The sequence below is a fragment of the Benincasa hispida genome, chromosome 9, assembly GCF_027475165.1.
Source record: "Benincasa hispida cultivar pf3 chromosome 9, pf3_genome.v1.1, whole genome shotgun sequence".
NCBI lineage: Eukaryota > Viridiplantae > Streptophyta > Magnoliopsida > Cucurbitales > Cucurbitaceae > Benincasa > Benincasa hispida.
The window spans coordinates 3,496,750-3,512,337 of NC_143486.1; the positions used below are offsets into that span (position 1 = coordinate 3,496,750).

Below are 15,588 nucleotides of genomic sequence, written 5' to 3' on the forward strand. Positions count from 1 at the left end.
ATTCGGAATAATTTGGTGGACAAATTCAAGAATAAGGACATAATCCCACACTTCTATCTAGTGACGAAAGCTTATAGAATGTCTGAATTTCAGATGTATTGGGCTAAGCTCTATCAATATCCTGGTGTGACGGCCTATCTTGAGGAGGTTAGATTACAACGGTGGGAAAGGGTTTATCAAGTCCATTGTAGGTATGACAAAATGACGAAAAATATAATAGAATCAATTAGATAAGAAGATTAACAGGTTAAAATCAAATAGAGGTGGTGAATACGGTGATAATGCACTTAAATAATTTTGTGAATCAAATGACATTATTCATGAATTTACTGCACCTTATTCACCACAACAAAATGGTATAGTAGAACATAAAAATATAACTCTTAAGGAGATGATGAATATTATGTTGTTAAGTTTTGGATTGTTTAATAACATATAGGGAGAAGTTTTGCTTTCTGCCTATTTTATTCTTAATAGAGTACCTCATAAGAAACTAGATAAGACACCTTACGAACTTTGAAAATGACATGCACCTAATCTCTCTTACTTGAGGGTGTGGAGATGTTTAGCTAAGGTACCATACCCTGTATTCAAGAAACCTACAGTAGGATCTAAAACTTTTGATTGTGTGTTTATTTGTTATGCACAAGATAGTCCTGCATACAAATTTATGTGCTTGAATGATAGATTTGTATGTGAATATAGGGATGCATAATTTTTTTAGCATGTTTTTCCATTGAAAAAGGGAAACATTGAATCTATTAGAATGACTAATTGTGAGAATGGTTTTGTTTCCATACCTTCCTCGTTTAGTAGTATGCATGAAATAGGAAATAATATAGCTTTCTGGTAGTATGTCTGAATTGTAGATGTTAGTACTATGGATAGAATGCATGATATAGAACCTAAAAGAAATCAGAGCCAGAGAACTGAGAAAAATTTTGGTCCTAATTTTTAACTACTTTTTTAGTTGAGAGGCCAAATTATATTGATTATCGGTTTGCATATATGTATTTAATAGATGAGGATCCTAAAACTTACCAAGAAGCCTTAAGTTCTGTAGACTCTAGTTTATGGAAGGAAACCATTAAGAGTGAACTGGATTCTCTAATCATGAATCAAACTTGAAACTTATTAGATCTTCCAAAAGGAAGTAAACCTGTTAAGTGTAAATGGATATTCAAAAGGAAAATGAGGTCAGATGGTTCAGTTGAAAGATACAAGGCTAGATTGGTAGTAGTAGGGTATACATAAAAATAAGGTATTGACTACTTTGACGCATATTCCCTTGTAACAAAAATAGCTACAATTAGAGCCTTGATTGAACTAGTTGCTATCCACAGACTTCTAATTCACCAAATGGATGTAAAAACAACATTCCTCAATCGTGATATAGAAGAAGAAATCTAAATGGTATAGTCTGAAGTTTTTATAGTCGTCGGTCAGGAAAACAAAGTATGTAAAATTGAAAAAATCTCTTTACGGTTTTAAATAAGCTCCCAAACAATTGTATGGAAAATTCAATGATACTTTGATAAATAATGGATTTAAACTCCTCAGATACGTGTGTTTATTCAAAGTTGTTTGGAGCTGAATATGTGATTATATGTTTGTATGTAGATGATATGCTTATCTTTGGAATAAACATAGAGATGATACGTAATACCAAATTGTATTATCGTCACATTTTGAAATGAAAGATTTCGAGGAAGCTGATGTAATACTTGGTGTTAAGATAAGAAAAACTAAAAATGATTTTTCTCTATGCCAATCACACTACATTGAAATATTACTAAAGAAATTTGACTGTTTTGATGATCCTCCTGCAAGAACTCCATATGATGCTAGTATAAGTCTTAAGAAAAATAAATGAGATAATGTATCTCAGTCTGAATATGCAAACATCATAGGTAGTGTTATGTTTTTAATGAACTATACTAGACCTGATATTACATATGTTGTGAGTAGATTGAGTAGATATACACATAATCCTGAAAAGGACCATTGGAGTGCTCTTCATCGTCTATTATCTTAAGGGCACTATGAACTATTGTTTGCATTTTAACAAACTCCCTGCTGTATTAGAAGGTTATTGTGATGCAAACTGGGTATCTGATTATGACGAGATCGATTCGACAAGTGGATATGTATTCTTACTCGGAGGAGAAGCAATAGCATGGAAGTCTGCAAAACAGACTTGCATAGCTAGATCCATTATGGAATTTGAATTTATTGCTCTAGAACTAGCAGGACAGAAGGTTGAATGGCTTAGAAGTCTACTAGGAAATGTACCATTGTGTAGGGCATCAATACTAGTCTTTGTGCACTGTGATTCACAGGCTGCCATAGGTATTGCCAAAAATATTATATATAATGGGAAAAGGAGACATATACATCTTAGACATGGAGTTGTAAAAAAATTGCTAAAAGGAGGAATTATTTCCTTGGAATTTGTGAGGTCTGAGAAAAATTTGGTTGATCCTTTGACCAAAGGCCTAACAATGAAAATAATTTTAGAATCATCAGTAAATATGAGGCTTAAACCCTTATAGGATTCTATAACCTTTTTTTTGGGTGGTCTATTGTGATAGACTTGATGGTTCATAACCCTTTATTTTTCGGTGGTCTGTTTCGATAGACTTGATGGTCCATAATTCGTTATGTGGGTGGTCTTAGGATGAACTTTACAGATAATAATAACCTTTTAACGATCTGTAGCCTTTCTTTGGGTGGTCCTGATATGAAGTTGATGGATAATGATGAAATCTTCATAGCTCAGTATTTGAGTGGTTTGTCTTTCACAGACTTGATGAAGATGGTCTTGACACAAGCTAGATGACCAAGTCCTCATAGCTCAATTTGAGTGGTTTGTCTCTAACAAACTTGATGAAGCATCTAACGTGATAGTGAAGGTTTGACCGTCTTTTATGAAAGAGTTTAAAGGTCTCTTTCTTGAGCTTTCCCAGTGACCCGAGGTTTATATGTATGGTCATAATAAGCACACTATATATCGCTTAATCAAGAAAAGGATCAGGAGTAAAATGTGTTCTAGGGGTCTCAACTAGTGTTATTGAAAGTTCAAAAGGTAATTCACTTTCTCTAATAAGGTTATTGCCCTACTTCACTATGCATCAATTCAAATCGTTAGATATTGATGTTTAAGTTTGATCTCCTTTATTTGCTCATAACAATTTTTTTTCAAAATAATCTTTGATATTGTTTACTTGTTAACTTTTCTGTAACAATCATTTGTGAGGATTGTTGGAAATGACTTTTTGAGCTTAGGCTCGTAGGAAAAGTCAAGGGAAGTGGGAAGTTTTGTCCCACATGAATAGATTTAGATTTTCCTAGAGGGTATAAATACCAAGACGTTCTAAATGAGAATCCAAAGTGTGTTGGTGGTGTAAGCATATCTCTTTTACTACACGCATGTTGCCGCTTTTCAATCGGATGGGTTTAAATAACCACTTGCATGAAAAAAAAAACTAATTTTTTATTACTTATTCATTTTAACTATTTTATCATTGATTCTAATTTGAACAATTAGAGCTTCGCTTGAATTAGCTAAATTAAATTATTAAAACATTGTAAAAATAGATTTTTAATTATAATCTTTCATTCCAATACCTATGGTTTAATTATACAAATTTGGCCTAATGCGAAAAAGGAAAAAGAAATTATTATTTTTATTCATTTAAATTTTCCAAATTTTTTGGAGTTTAATTTGGGCTTTCAAATTGGAAAATAAGATAATGGCGGGTTTTAAACTATTTTTTTTTAAATAATGCTTTTTTAATAAATAATGACAAAAATAAGGAAAAATTAAAAGGATATTGTCCTTTTATAAACTATTTAGGAAAATATTGTTGTTTTCAAACTATTTGTAAAAATATTGTCCCTCGACCTTCCCCTTTCGTATTTTTTGTATGTTGAACTTTGAACCCTCGACCTTTCCCTAACATTATTATTGAGTCTGTTTAATTATCATTCCGGAGACCTTCCTCATAATTATTTGATGTGGAGAGAACGAAAGACCTTCCTCATTCCGGAAACTTTCCTCATAACACTCATAATTATTTGATGTGTTAAAAATAATTTTGTATTGGGAGAGAACGAAAGAGGAAAGAGTAAGAGAGAGAGCGAGATCTGAGAGAGCGAGATTTTGAGAGAGAGCGAGAGTTTCCAGTTTTTTTCTTTTTAACTTGGGAGTTTCCAGCTTGATATGTTATTCTTTCTAACCGATTCATTGATGCATATTTGGCACGAAGCTTCTTAACTTGGGATTTTCCAATTTTTTTCTTTTTTGGTCCGTTTTTTTTGGGAAACTTTATGAAGGGTAGTTTTTTCATCTCAAGTGATTTGATGTGGAAAGAACAAAAGACCTTCCTCATAACACTCATAATTATTTAATGTGTTATAAATAATTTTGTATTGGGAGAGAACGATAGAGGGAAGAGTAAGAGAGAGCAAGATTATGAGAGAGAGCGAGATTTGAGAGAGAGCGAGATTTTGAGAGAGAGCAAGAGTTCGAGAGAGCGAGATCCTGAGAACGAGAGCGAGATTTTGAGCGAGAGCGAGATGTTAGTAAGAGTGAGATATCCGTACAAATTTCCCTTTTTTTTTATTTAATTCCCCATTCCACCTTTTTCTTTCTTTCTTCATTTTTTTCTTTAATTTTTCATTTTATAAAAATAATTTCTAAAAATATTTTTTTATTATTTATAATTTAAAAAAAAAGAAAAAAAAACTCCATCAAAATCTTGGTACCAAATGTACAAAAGGAATCCAAGATCATTATTGTAAAATCTTTTAAACTATTGACCTCATTACTGTGATTAAAATTTCTGTTCTTTATATCAATTAGTCTTATTTATAGACTTGCATGTGAAGGTCTTGAGTGTTGATTTGATTTATTATGTCCCCAAATTATTATCTAAAATATATAAATTTGAATATTGAATTTTTTTTACCTAACTTTTTAGCTTTAGACTATCCGATGTTATTATTTATGTCAGTGACATTTAAAAGCTTTTATATCAAAATAATTACTATTCATAATATATAAAGAGAATAAATTAAACAAATAATATCTCATAAAAATAAAAAAAATGTAAATTAAATATCTCATTTATATAAAAATAATTACAAAAATCAATGTGTCCTATAAGGCGGACGTTGTCGATTTCGAGCTGGTTGTCGTCGTCGACTTCGAACTTGAGGTTGCTCGGGTTCTTCTTGATGTTGCTCTGGTATCTCTGCAGGCACTTCATAATATAAATATTCATTATGCTCTCCACGACCCCAACCATGTCCATGCAAGTATGAAGGCGAAGGACCAGCCTTTGAGTCATAATGTCCTGAACCAAATGTTGGCATCATCATCATCGAACTAACATAATCAGTTTGACTCTACGTCTGCATCATAGGGGGCAACTCTTCCACATTATGTGCAACCTCATCAAACTCATCCTCTTCCCGAACAGGTTCTCTACGTCTAGAAGCTGGTGGAGGAACAATAGGTATATCGTACATAAAATGAATTTCCTCTATATAGCTTTGGTTGTCACTACATATAGTAAGAACCTGGTTCGGATCATTCGCAACCTCACGGAGTCTACGGTTGTTCAATCTCTATGAATTATAAAATAATTAGACAATATTTAAAATGAATTTAAATTAAAAATAATTACATAATATTCATTTACCAGATGACCCACAACTGCTCCCGGATGAGTGACATAACGCCTTGTGATATTATTATACTAATGAACATATTATGGAGTGATATCTGTGTCAAGCTGTTTAAGAGAAACCGCCACTGCAATAAACCTTGCATGATAGTGCCATCCACTACCAAATGTGCAACATTTTTGGACCAATCTCCAGTCCTTAGGTCAATATCATGTCGTACAAGTTCAGTATTACAAGGCGATGGGACATCCTGCTGAAAACCGAATTGTCTCATCACTTTGTCAGGAATATGCCATTCATCAATGTGAAAACACATGAGAGGACTCATCGTCCGCCATATGTTTTGACCATTCGTACAAAAATTAGGTAAAGTATGCATAATGATTTTTTACGGCTCTCAAATAACCTGAAACACAAAATATTATATTAGAGTATATTAAAGACAAATACAATAAAAATGTGTATAAAATAATCAATTAGGTTCAGTGTAATGTACCTGTTCAGGTTGAAGCATATCAAACATGTATCTATACTGGCTGACTACATGTGTGGCTGTCCTAGTCACAAAAAATTTGTCTCTCCACCTAAATTTTTAAATTGATAATTTAGAATTTAAATTAACTAGATCAGTGATATAAAAATTAAATTGAATTAAAACAACATACCGAGAACTGTAGGCTTGTCCAACTAACTGAGCGTCATTAACATGTAGCTGTGGAGCCATTGTTGGAAATCGCTCCCAAGCCCATAGTTGCAAAAGCATGAGAGGCCCAACTATCTCTCGAACCTCAAGTCTTGTTGTTTTGCATAGTTGTCTATACAACCATGCCAAGCATGCTCCACCCCACGAATACCGCCCCGCATCATGGAGATAAGCTAACAGTGGCAGGAACATCAAGTGAACAAAATGACTTAATTTATTTGAAAACAGATTTTCACCCATCATTTGTAGTATATATGCTCGTGCATATCTTATGACGGTTTACTCGTCTGCATCATCTGTGAGCTGACGAAATTGTGTTTCTAACCATATTAAAGTTAACCTCGATCCTTTAATCTTGTCGGCAGGTGGGGTCACACCGAGGTACAATTGACAAACTTCTAACCAGTCATCGTATATCACTCTGGTGACCAGCTCACCGTCAACAGGTAACCCCAACAACACTTCTATGTCTTATAAAGTGATAGTGCACTCTCCAACAGACATATGGAATGTATGTGTCTCGGGCCTCCATCTCTCGACCAAAGATGTGATCAGATGCCAGTCCAACTGAATAAATACTAATCTAGCAACCCCATAGAATCCATATGTGCGCAGTAGCGGTAGTATTCGAGGGTGGAGCAGGATAGTGCGCTGGAGAACTACCTCTCGACGCCTGCAAGATATTTCTCTAGTAGTACGATCTCACCATACAACAGATGATCGATGAATGGATTAGTCATACAAAACATTGGGATCAACAGGTCCTAGGTTTAAAGTCATGATCTGAAAATAAAAAATATTTATTTCTCAATTTAAAAAATATTTGTTTCTCAATTAGAAGAATAATGTACAACTTAATTAAAAGAATAATGTACAACTTAATTAAAAGAATAATGTACAATTTAATTAGAAGAATAATGTACAACTTAATTAGAAGAATAACGTACAAGACAAGTTAATTAAAAGTTATGTATAAGTTAATTAAAAGAATGATGTACAAGTTAATTAAAAGAATAATGTACAAGTTAATTAAAAGAACAATATACAACTTAATTAAAATAATAATGTAAAATTTAATTAAAAGAATAATGTACAACTTTATAATATAAAAAAATTGAATATACAATAGGAGAGAGCGAGATTGAGAGAGCGAGATGTTCAGCGAGATTGTAGGAGAGCGAGATGTTCAGAGAGAGCGAGATGTTCAGCGAGATACTCTCAATCTTGCTCTCTCAATCTCGCTCTCTCCTACAATCTCGCTCTCTCAAGCTCGCTCTTTCCTACAATCTTTGAGAATGGAAACTCTAATCGAAGTAATATACAAACCCATCTCTGAGAATCAATCTTTCGCCGTTATATTCGATCATTGAATTTATCTCAGTCGTTGCCTACTGAGATAATTTATCAGAATTTTGGTTATTTTGTTTGTATGTAAATCATGTTAGATGAAAGTCCATTCTCGAGCGTGGTAACTTGCATAACTAAACCTTTGTTTTTAGTTTAATTATATAAAAAATGGAAGTTTGAACATTTTACCTTACAGATATGTAATATCTTGAGTTAATTCAAAGTGTACTAATTAATGATAACATAACATCTATTAATGATAGTTCTTATGATAGTTCTCATGGTTAAATTAATTAAAACCTTTTAACAACGTATGTATGAGGAATGTTGAGGATATGTGATGATTGCATAGGATTAATTAGACTAAGCTTATCCTGATTGTGTAAAGAGCATTAGTCATGACCACTCTCCTTCAATCTTGCTATCTCCTACAATCTCGCTCTCTCTTACAATCTGTTTCACCCACTTATCTTCCTTGTCGAGGGTTGAAGTTTCGACTTATGTATGTCAAGACTATACAAAATTAGCGAGATTCCCTTCTAGAGCGAGATCCTCATCACAAAATTAGCGAGATTTCCATGTATGTCGAAACTTCTACCCTCGACAACCCTAAAGTGTTTCTTTGTTTGTCGAAACTCCTAATTTACGTATTGTTTCCAAGTTTTTGTTTGTTTGTCGAGTTCTCAACGTTCAACCTCTACATTAGTCGAATCCTCAACCTTCGACTTCTAGCCTCGAACTCCCAAAACAACAATATTTCTCTAATAAATTTCAAAACAACAATATTTCTATGATAAGTTTTGAAAACAACAATATTAATATTAAAGGTCCCAAAAATAAGGTTGGGAGGGAAATATTTTCAAATATAGGTGTTTTGGAAAAGTATGGACAGATTTAGGGTAGTGAAATCGTGTGGCAGAATCTCTCCCACAATCTCGCTAAGAATCTCGCTCTCTCTTACAATCTCACTCAGATTCTCGCTCTCTTCCACAATCTTGCTCAGAATCTCGCTCTTTCCTACAATCTCGCTCTCTCTTACAATCTCGCTCAGATCTCGCTCTTTCTTACAATCTCGCTTAGAATCTCGCTTTCTCCAATCTCGCTCTCTCTCACAATCTTGTTCAGAATCTCGCTCTCTCAAATCTTGCTCTCTCCCACAATCTCGCTCTCTCAATCTTTGAACTTTGAACCTTGAATCATATAATGTTCTAAGCTCAATTATGCATGTTCTGATAAAATTCTGATGTTGAACCTAATTTTTATACTTTAAACAAAAGAACTATTAATACAAACAAAAAAATAATACAAACATAAACATAAACTCATTATGCAAACATTTTAAAACTCAAAAGAACTATTAATTGTAAAACTCATAAGCGAACTCGTGTACCGATACATGAGTTCGTTTGACCGGTCAACCAGTCAGCTGACGTGGTCAGCTGACTGGAAAATGCACTTGTCACATGGAAATCGTGTACCGGGTACACGATTTCACTACCCTCCAAAACACCTATTTTTTAAAATATTTTCCTCCTAACCCTATTTTTGTCATTATTTATTAAAAAAACATTATTTAAAAAAAAAAATCCTCAAAATTGGAGCATTTTCTTTTATTGAAAAAGAATAAAGCAAAGAGAATTAAAAGGGATTAAGAAAAATAGATGATTAGAAAGCCCTAGCAATCTTCTTCCTAGCCGGACAACCTTCCCACCTGTTCACTTTCTTCTCCGGCAGAATCAAGCAGCTCCGACGAAACCACGGCGACACAGCGACATCCAAACCCGCGAGCAATACCTTCCACAGTCGGCGACGTGATTCTGACCAGCAACTCTCTGTTTTCTGTGTTCCAGCAGCTTCTATTGCCGTTTTCTTCCTTTTCGGCGCGTTTCGACACTAGCCCACTCAAAATCGATCCTAGTTTTGCATTACTCACTCCTTCACGACTCTGTTGTTGGTTTAGGTAAAATGGAAGTTCAATATTCTCTCTATCGGGTTTGCCCAACTCCGTCTGTTTCGTTGATCCGATTTCCCAATCATTCGTTCCTTTCGAAGCTTCCTTCTCCTTGTTATTCTCGTTCCTTTGTTCAAACCCATCATTCCACTTTGCATAGTGTTTGTTTCAGGAAGAATATTACCTGTAGAAAGAATGGTCAAATGATTGTGAATGCCAGTCTCGAAGGGGAAGTTTCAAGAACTGTGATTAGGAAGAAGAAACTTGCTGTTTTTGTTTCCGGTGGAGGCTCCAATTTTCGTTCAATAAACGAGGCCTCTCTTGAAGGATCAATTCATGGAGAAATTGTTGTTGTGGTTACTAACAAAAGTGGCTGTGGCGGTGCTGAATATGCAAGAAGTAAGAGTATTCCAGTTATTTTGTTTCCCAAAACAAAAGATGAACCCCATGGCTTATCTGCATCTGACCTCGTAGCTACCCTCGGAAGTTTTGAGATTGATTTCGTTCTTCTTGCTGGATACCTAAAACTTATACCCCCTGAATTGATCCAAGCTTACTCCAAATCTATAGTAAATATACACCCATCACTTCTTCCTGCTTTTGGAGGCAAAGGGTACTATGGAATGAAGGTGCACAAGGCAGTGATTGACTCAGGAGCTCGATTTTCGGGTGCAACAATTCATTTGGTTGATGAGCACTTTGACACTGGACGGATTCTTGCTCAAAGAGTGGTTCCTGTGCTTGCAAATGATTCAGCAGAAGATTTAGCAGCTAGGATTCTTAAGGAGGAGCATCGTCTTTATGTCGAGGTAGTTGCAGCATTGTGTGACGAAAGGATAATTTGGAGAGCAGATGGCGTTCCTCTCATTCAAAGCAAAGAAAATCCTAATGAATTATACTAGTGAGCTGAAAAGTGCTTGAAATTTGAGGCTCAACCTCAATAGTTCCGATGAGATCCAAGCTTTTCAGGTTCTCAGTAATAATAATATCTGCAAACCATGAAGTTTGAGCTTCTTCACAAAATAAATTTGCAGCCGGCCCAATCGAGTAGGGTTCATGGAAACAGTTGAAAAATCATTTGACTCTTTATATTTTTCTTAGTATTGTATCATCCGTATGCTGAAATCTGTTTTGCTTATGCCTTATCTCAATGGTATTAGCACGTGCTCTGATCTTTAAGGTCTGAGGTTCAATCCCCCACCCTTGCAATCGTTGGATTAAGAAAAAACTGTGTTGCTTACTACTCAGAGTTCTGATCCTCAAAAGATTACTTATATGAACTGCATTCTTTGGTTAGAATGCTCAGTAAGTGTTCTCTACATTTGTCTATAGTGACATTGTCTTATCAGTTTAAGAGGGATGAAATTGTTGTTATTCATTTGTCCTCAGAAGCATTTATCTTCTTAGTTTGAGAAGCCAAATTGTTATCTTCATTTGTTTCCAAATGCATTATCTTCTTATTTATTCTTATTGTTATTATTTTGATTCTTAGTTCTTATGTCCTTGAATTCTAGGTTTTGAGGATGTTGGAGTAGTGTTTTTAAATGAGACATCATTTATTGTTATTATTCGTCATTGCTCTGCACCTTCGCCTTCTTCGAGCTCTAAGGTTTCCATCCTCTTTGGAGCATCTTAAGCCATGGCGGACAAAGTAGTCACCATTGATGTGATGAGCTTAGCCATCACATCAATGGTGGTGGGAAATCCAATGGGTTCGGTTTGATATACGATTTTGTTGAGAATTCAAAGAAGTGTGAGTCAAAATACACAGGCTAATCAGGAATGGACTTGACGCCAAGGTAGAAAATTAAGAAAGCAAATGGAGGAAGGGAAGAATAGGGTAAAGAAAATCCGAGGTGTTAAAGGGCTTGTTTGTTAGAGAATAAGAGATTCAATGACAAAAAAGTTGATTTCACGTTTTCAGATTGTGTTTGGTAGCAGATTTATAAATTGATATTTAATTTAAACAGTTGTTTAAAATGTTTTTGATACTATAGATTTTTTTTTTAAAAGTATTGTAATTAATGTGGGGTGGGAGAATTGAACCTCAAACCTTGAGGTCAATAGTATAAACACCATGCAATTGAGCTACGTTTTTGTTGGCATGATACTATAGAATTATTCACTAATATTTAGTTGACAATAAATTATTTTTAATTAATTTAGGAATATGATTTATGTTTAAAAAAATTTATATAATTATTATTTTATAATATTATATAATTTATAATACATGTTACATATCTTACTTTAAAAAAAAATAATTGAGTTTATAATATGATATACTATGTTTCTAAATGTTTTTATCTTTATTTAATATAATTCTAATTTTTAAAATTTAGATTTAATAAAAACATAGAAATATTTTTAAAATCTGTGTCGTGTCGTTTGAATCACAAAATTTGAAAACAATTTTAAAAAACATAATCTGAGTAACATGCAAAATTAATGCAAATTGAATGCTTAAAATATGCTCTGATACTAATTGTAAGAGTAAACTACAAGCATGCGAAAGTAATTAGGATTCTAAACCGTCTAACTACATTAATTTTAGGATTAAAGAATGCAAGTTTATAACTAAGAAAAATAGGGTTTTAGAAATACAACAAAGAAACTTCAAATTGATTCAACCCTCGAACAATTCTGATCACGAACGGTTTGTGAACTACTGCTAGAGTCTTCTCCGTTATTCTCCAACTTTAGAACCGTTTGTTGGATCCAAATAGTGATAAATAGAAGGGAATTTAGAGAATTATCTGAGTTTTGGTGTGAAGAAAGAGAGAACTATTCTCTACCAATTAAATAAAAATGCATGAACCCTTTAAGAAATGATTTTTCTTCAATTTATAGAAGAAACACATGTAATCTATTTGCATGACAATTTGACAAAGCACTCCATGCATAAATGGTATTAGGTGTTAAATTTAGTGGAAAATGTGGGATTTTCCCACAAATTTTAATTCCACGTTTTTTCTCTTTTAAAATGAATCATAAATTCAAATGAAATGAAATTTAATTTTAAATAAAATTAATTCTAATAATTAATTTTAAATCATTAATTAAATAATTTAATTAATTTAGTATCAAATATTAAATTAATAAAAAATCAATCCCGAACATGAAACACTATCCATGCATACAAAATTTAAATCATATTTAAATATTTTCTATTCTCCAATTTGTTTAATATGATAATTAAACTACATGTTAATTATATCGTATATATAATTCAACGCTTATTCCCTTAACCGAATTTGAACATTTCAAATTCTCTCACCATATTGTCCTAGGGTTTAGCCCGATATGAGCTAGCAGAGGGACCTAATGGACTTACAAATCATAAACTCCAACGATCCGAGATTAATCGACTAAACTCTTTAACATAATTAACCAACATTCATTAACTATCGAGACACTCTACTAAAGCCTAGTAGCTGCACTTTCTTCATTGTAGATATATTTCTATCTACTTGATTTAACCATGATTAGTAAGTCGATCCTTTGCAGGTTGTTCGTAATTACAGTTAGGTCAAAATTACCGTTTTACCCCTTTAATTATATCTTGCTCCTTCAATTCCACTGATCCTCTAATGAATAATTGGTTTGTGGTCTAACCACCAAACCGAGTCCCTCTCAAGCCATTGAGACGGTGTGACCCCCTATTTAAGACCCGAAGTCAACAATTAAGAGAAGGACCTATCTACTATCCCTAGAGTCGGGTAGGAGTGAATTTCATCTTGCAAGACTATATTTCCAACTATCTACCTGATCTTACCTCTAAAATAGGAAGCTTATTGAATTGGCGATGTTAAGTCATTCTCACTTATGCAGATTAAAGGATAATCCCGAATAAACAGGAGTTCATACTTCGTTCAGGATTAAGATCGAGTTACCTAGGTCATCGAATTGAAATAGTCAGTCTTAACAGTAAACGACGTCATAAAGTAAAAGTGACTATTTTGTGGTTTGATCTTATGCAAACTCATTGCATAGGATACCTTCACTCGCATGTTTACACATGAACGATTCAGGATCACATCATTTGTGTCAAATACAAAGTGGGTTATATCCATAGTATCCCCAAGTTAAGGTACCCAGTTTTATCCCTACATTATTGACTATTTTGGCTAATATTCGAACTTGATCCACTTTTATGTCTCCAAATAAAGTTCAAGTATTCATACTATATCCATGGATTCTTAATTTATTGGATTTAGGGTTAAAAGGTGCAATTCACATATTCAATAACATTTTTACTAAATAAACTTCAATAACATTTTTATTGCAAAATAGAATATATTCAAAGTTTTAAACCACGAGTTTTAGGACATAAAACCCAACAAAATCCCACTTGGACTAAAACCCCAGTGGTGTTATTTACACACAATGTTGAACATGGGAGAACAAACATAAATACAATAAACTAAGGCATCATATGCCCATGACTTCTCCTATTTGCCCTAGATTTACATAACTCGCAGTCCTAAACTCATTAGGTGACCCTCAAACATTTTAACCATGAGGGCCTTTGTAAATGGATCAACAATGTTGTACTCTGAGGCTATCTAATGGATAATTCATCTCTTCGATACACAATCTCCCTGATGAGATTATATTTGTGCTCAATGTGCTTCCCGCGTTATGGCTTCTGGGTTCTTTAGAATTTACAACTGCTCCACTATTATCACAATAGAGGGTGACAGACAGATGCATGTTTGGAACAACTTCCAAATCGGTTAAGAATTTTCTAAGCCATATAGCCTCCTTTTCCACTTCGCATGTAACCATGTACTCTGCTTCCACGGTGGAGTCAGCAATACCACTTTGCTTTATACTCTTCCAAACTATAGCTTCTCTATTTAGAGTGAACACTGATCCCAATGTAGATTTCCTTGTATTTATATCGATCTGAAAATTAGAGTCAGTGTATCCTGTAAGGATCAGATTTTTAGCATCATACACTAGCATATAGACCCTCATTATCTGGAGATACTTGAGGACATTTTTAAAGGCAGTCCAATGATCATATCCTAGATTGGACAAAAACCTGCTGATAATTCCCATTGCATAGTATATGTCAGGTCGTGTACATAACATGACATACATCAGACTACCAATTGCTGATGCATATAGAATACCTTTCATTTCCTCAACTTCTTGAGGTGTCTTAGGACACTGTTTCTTTGATAGATGAATTCCATGCCTAAAAAGTAACAAACCTCTCTTGGAATTCTGCATCTTATATCTAAACAACATCTTGTCTATATATGATGCTTGAGACAAGGTCAACGTTTTGTTCTTGCGATTCTGAACAATTTAGATTTAAAAAAAAAAAAACAGAGCTTCCCCCAAGTCTTTCATTGGAATTGGTTGCTAGCCATTGCTTAACATCAGTCAAGAATCCTACGTCATTCCTAATGAGTTGGATATCATCTACGTACAACACTAAAAATGCTATAATTTTGTTGACAATCTTTTGGTAGACACAAGGTTCGTCAACGTTCTATTTAAACCTTATATTCCAAGATCTAGATGCTTGTTTCGACCTATATATGGATCGTTTTAGCTTGCAAACCTTTTGCTCTTGATCCTGTTCAATGAACCCCTCTGGTTGAGTCATATAGATACTTTCTTCAAGATTGTCATTCAAAAAGGTTGTCTTGATATCCATTTGCCAATTCTCATAATTATAAAAGGCAGCCATGGACAATAGTATTCTAATCAACTTTAACATAGCAACATGAGAAAATGTTTCTTCATAGTCTACTCATCTCTTTGGTTATAACCTTTTGTCTCTAGACGAGTCTTAAAGGTCTTTACCTTACCGGCTTGGTATCGTTTTCTCTTGTAGATCCATTTGTAACCAATAGGTTTTGCCCCATCCAGTTGATCTACA

General features: G+C 33.9%; 1 protein-coding gene across 1 annotated transcript; it reads left to right on the plus strand.

The window, feature by feature from the left end:
• Window positions 1-9,368: 9,368 nt before the first annotated feature.
• Window positions 9,369-11,156, plus strand: LOC120084569 (Formyl transferase). The gene has a single exon (XM_039040373.2). The coding sequence runs from the start codon at window positions 9,707-9,709 to the stop codon at window positions 10,592-10,594; it is 888 nt and encodes a 295-aa protein (XP_038896301.1). The 5' UTR covers window positions 9,369-9,706; the 3' UTR covers window positions 10,595-11,156.
• Window positions 11,157-15,588: the final 4,432 nt, after the last annotated feature.

Excerpts from the sequence above, each read along its gene's own strand:
- LOC120084569 (XM_039040373.2), top strand. The coding sequence starts at position 9,707 with ATGGAAGTTCAATATTCTCTCTATCGGGTTTGCCCAACTCCGTCTGTT.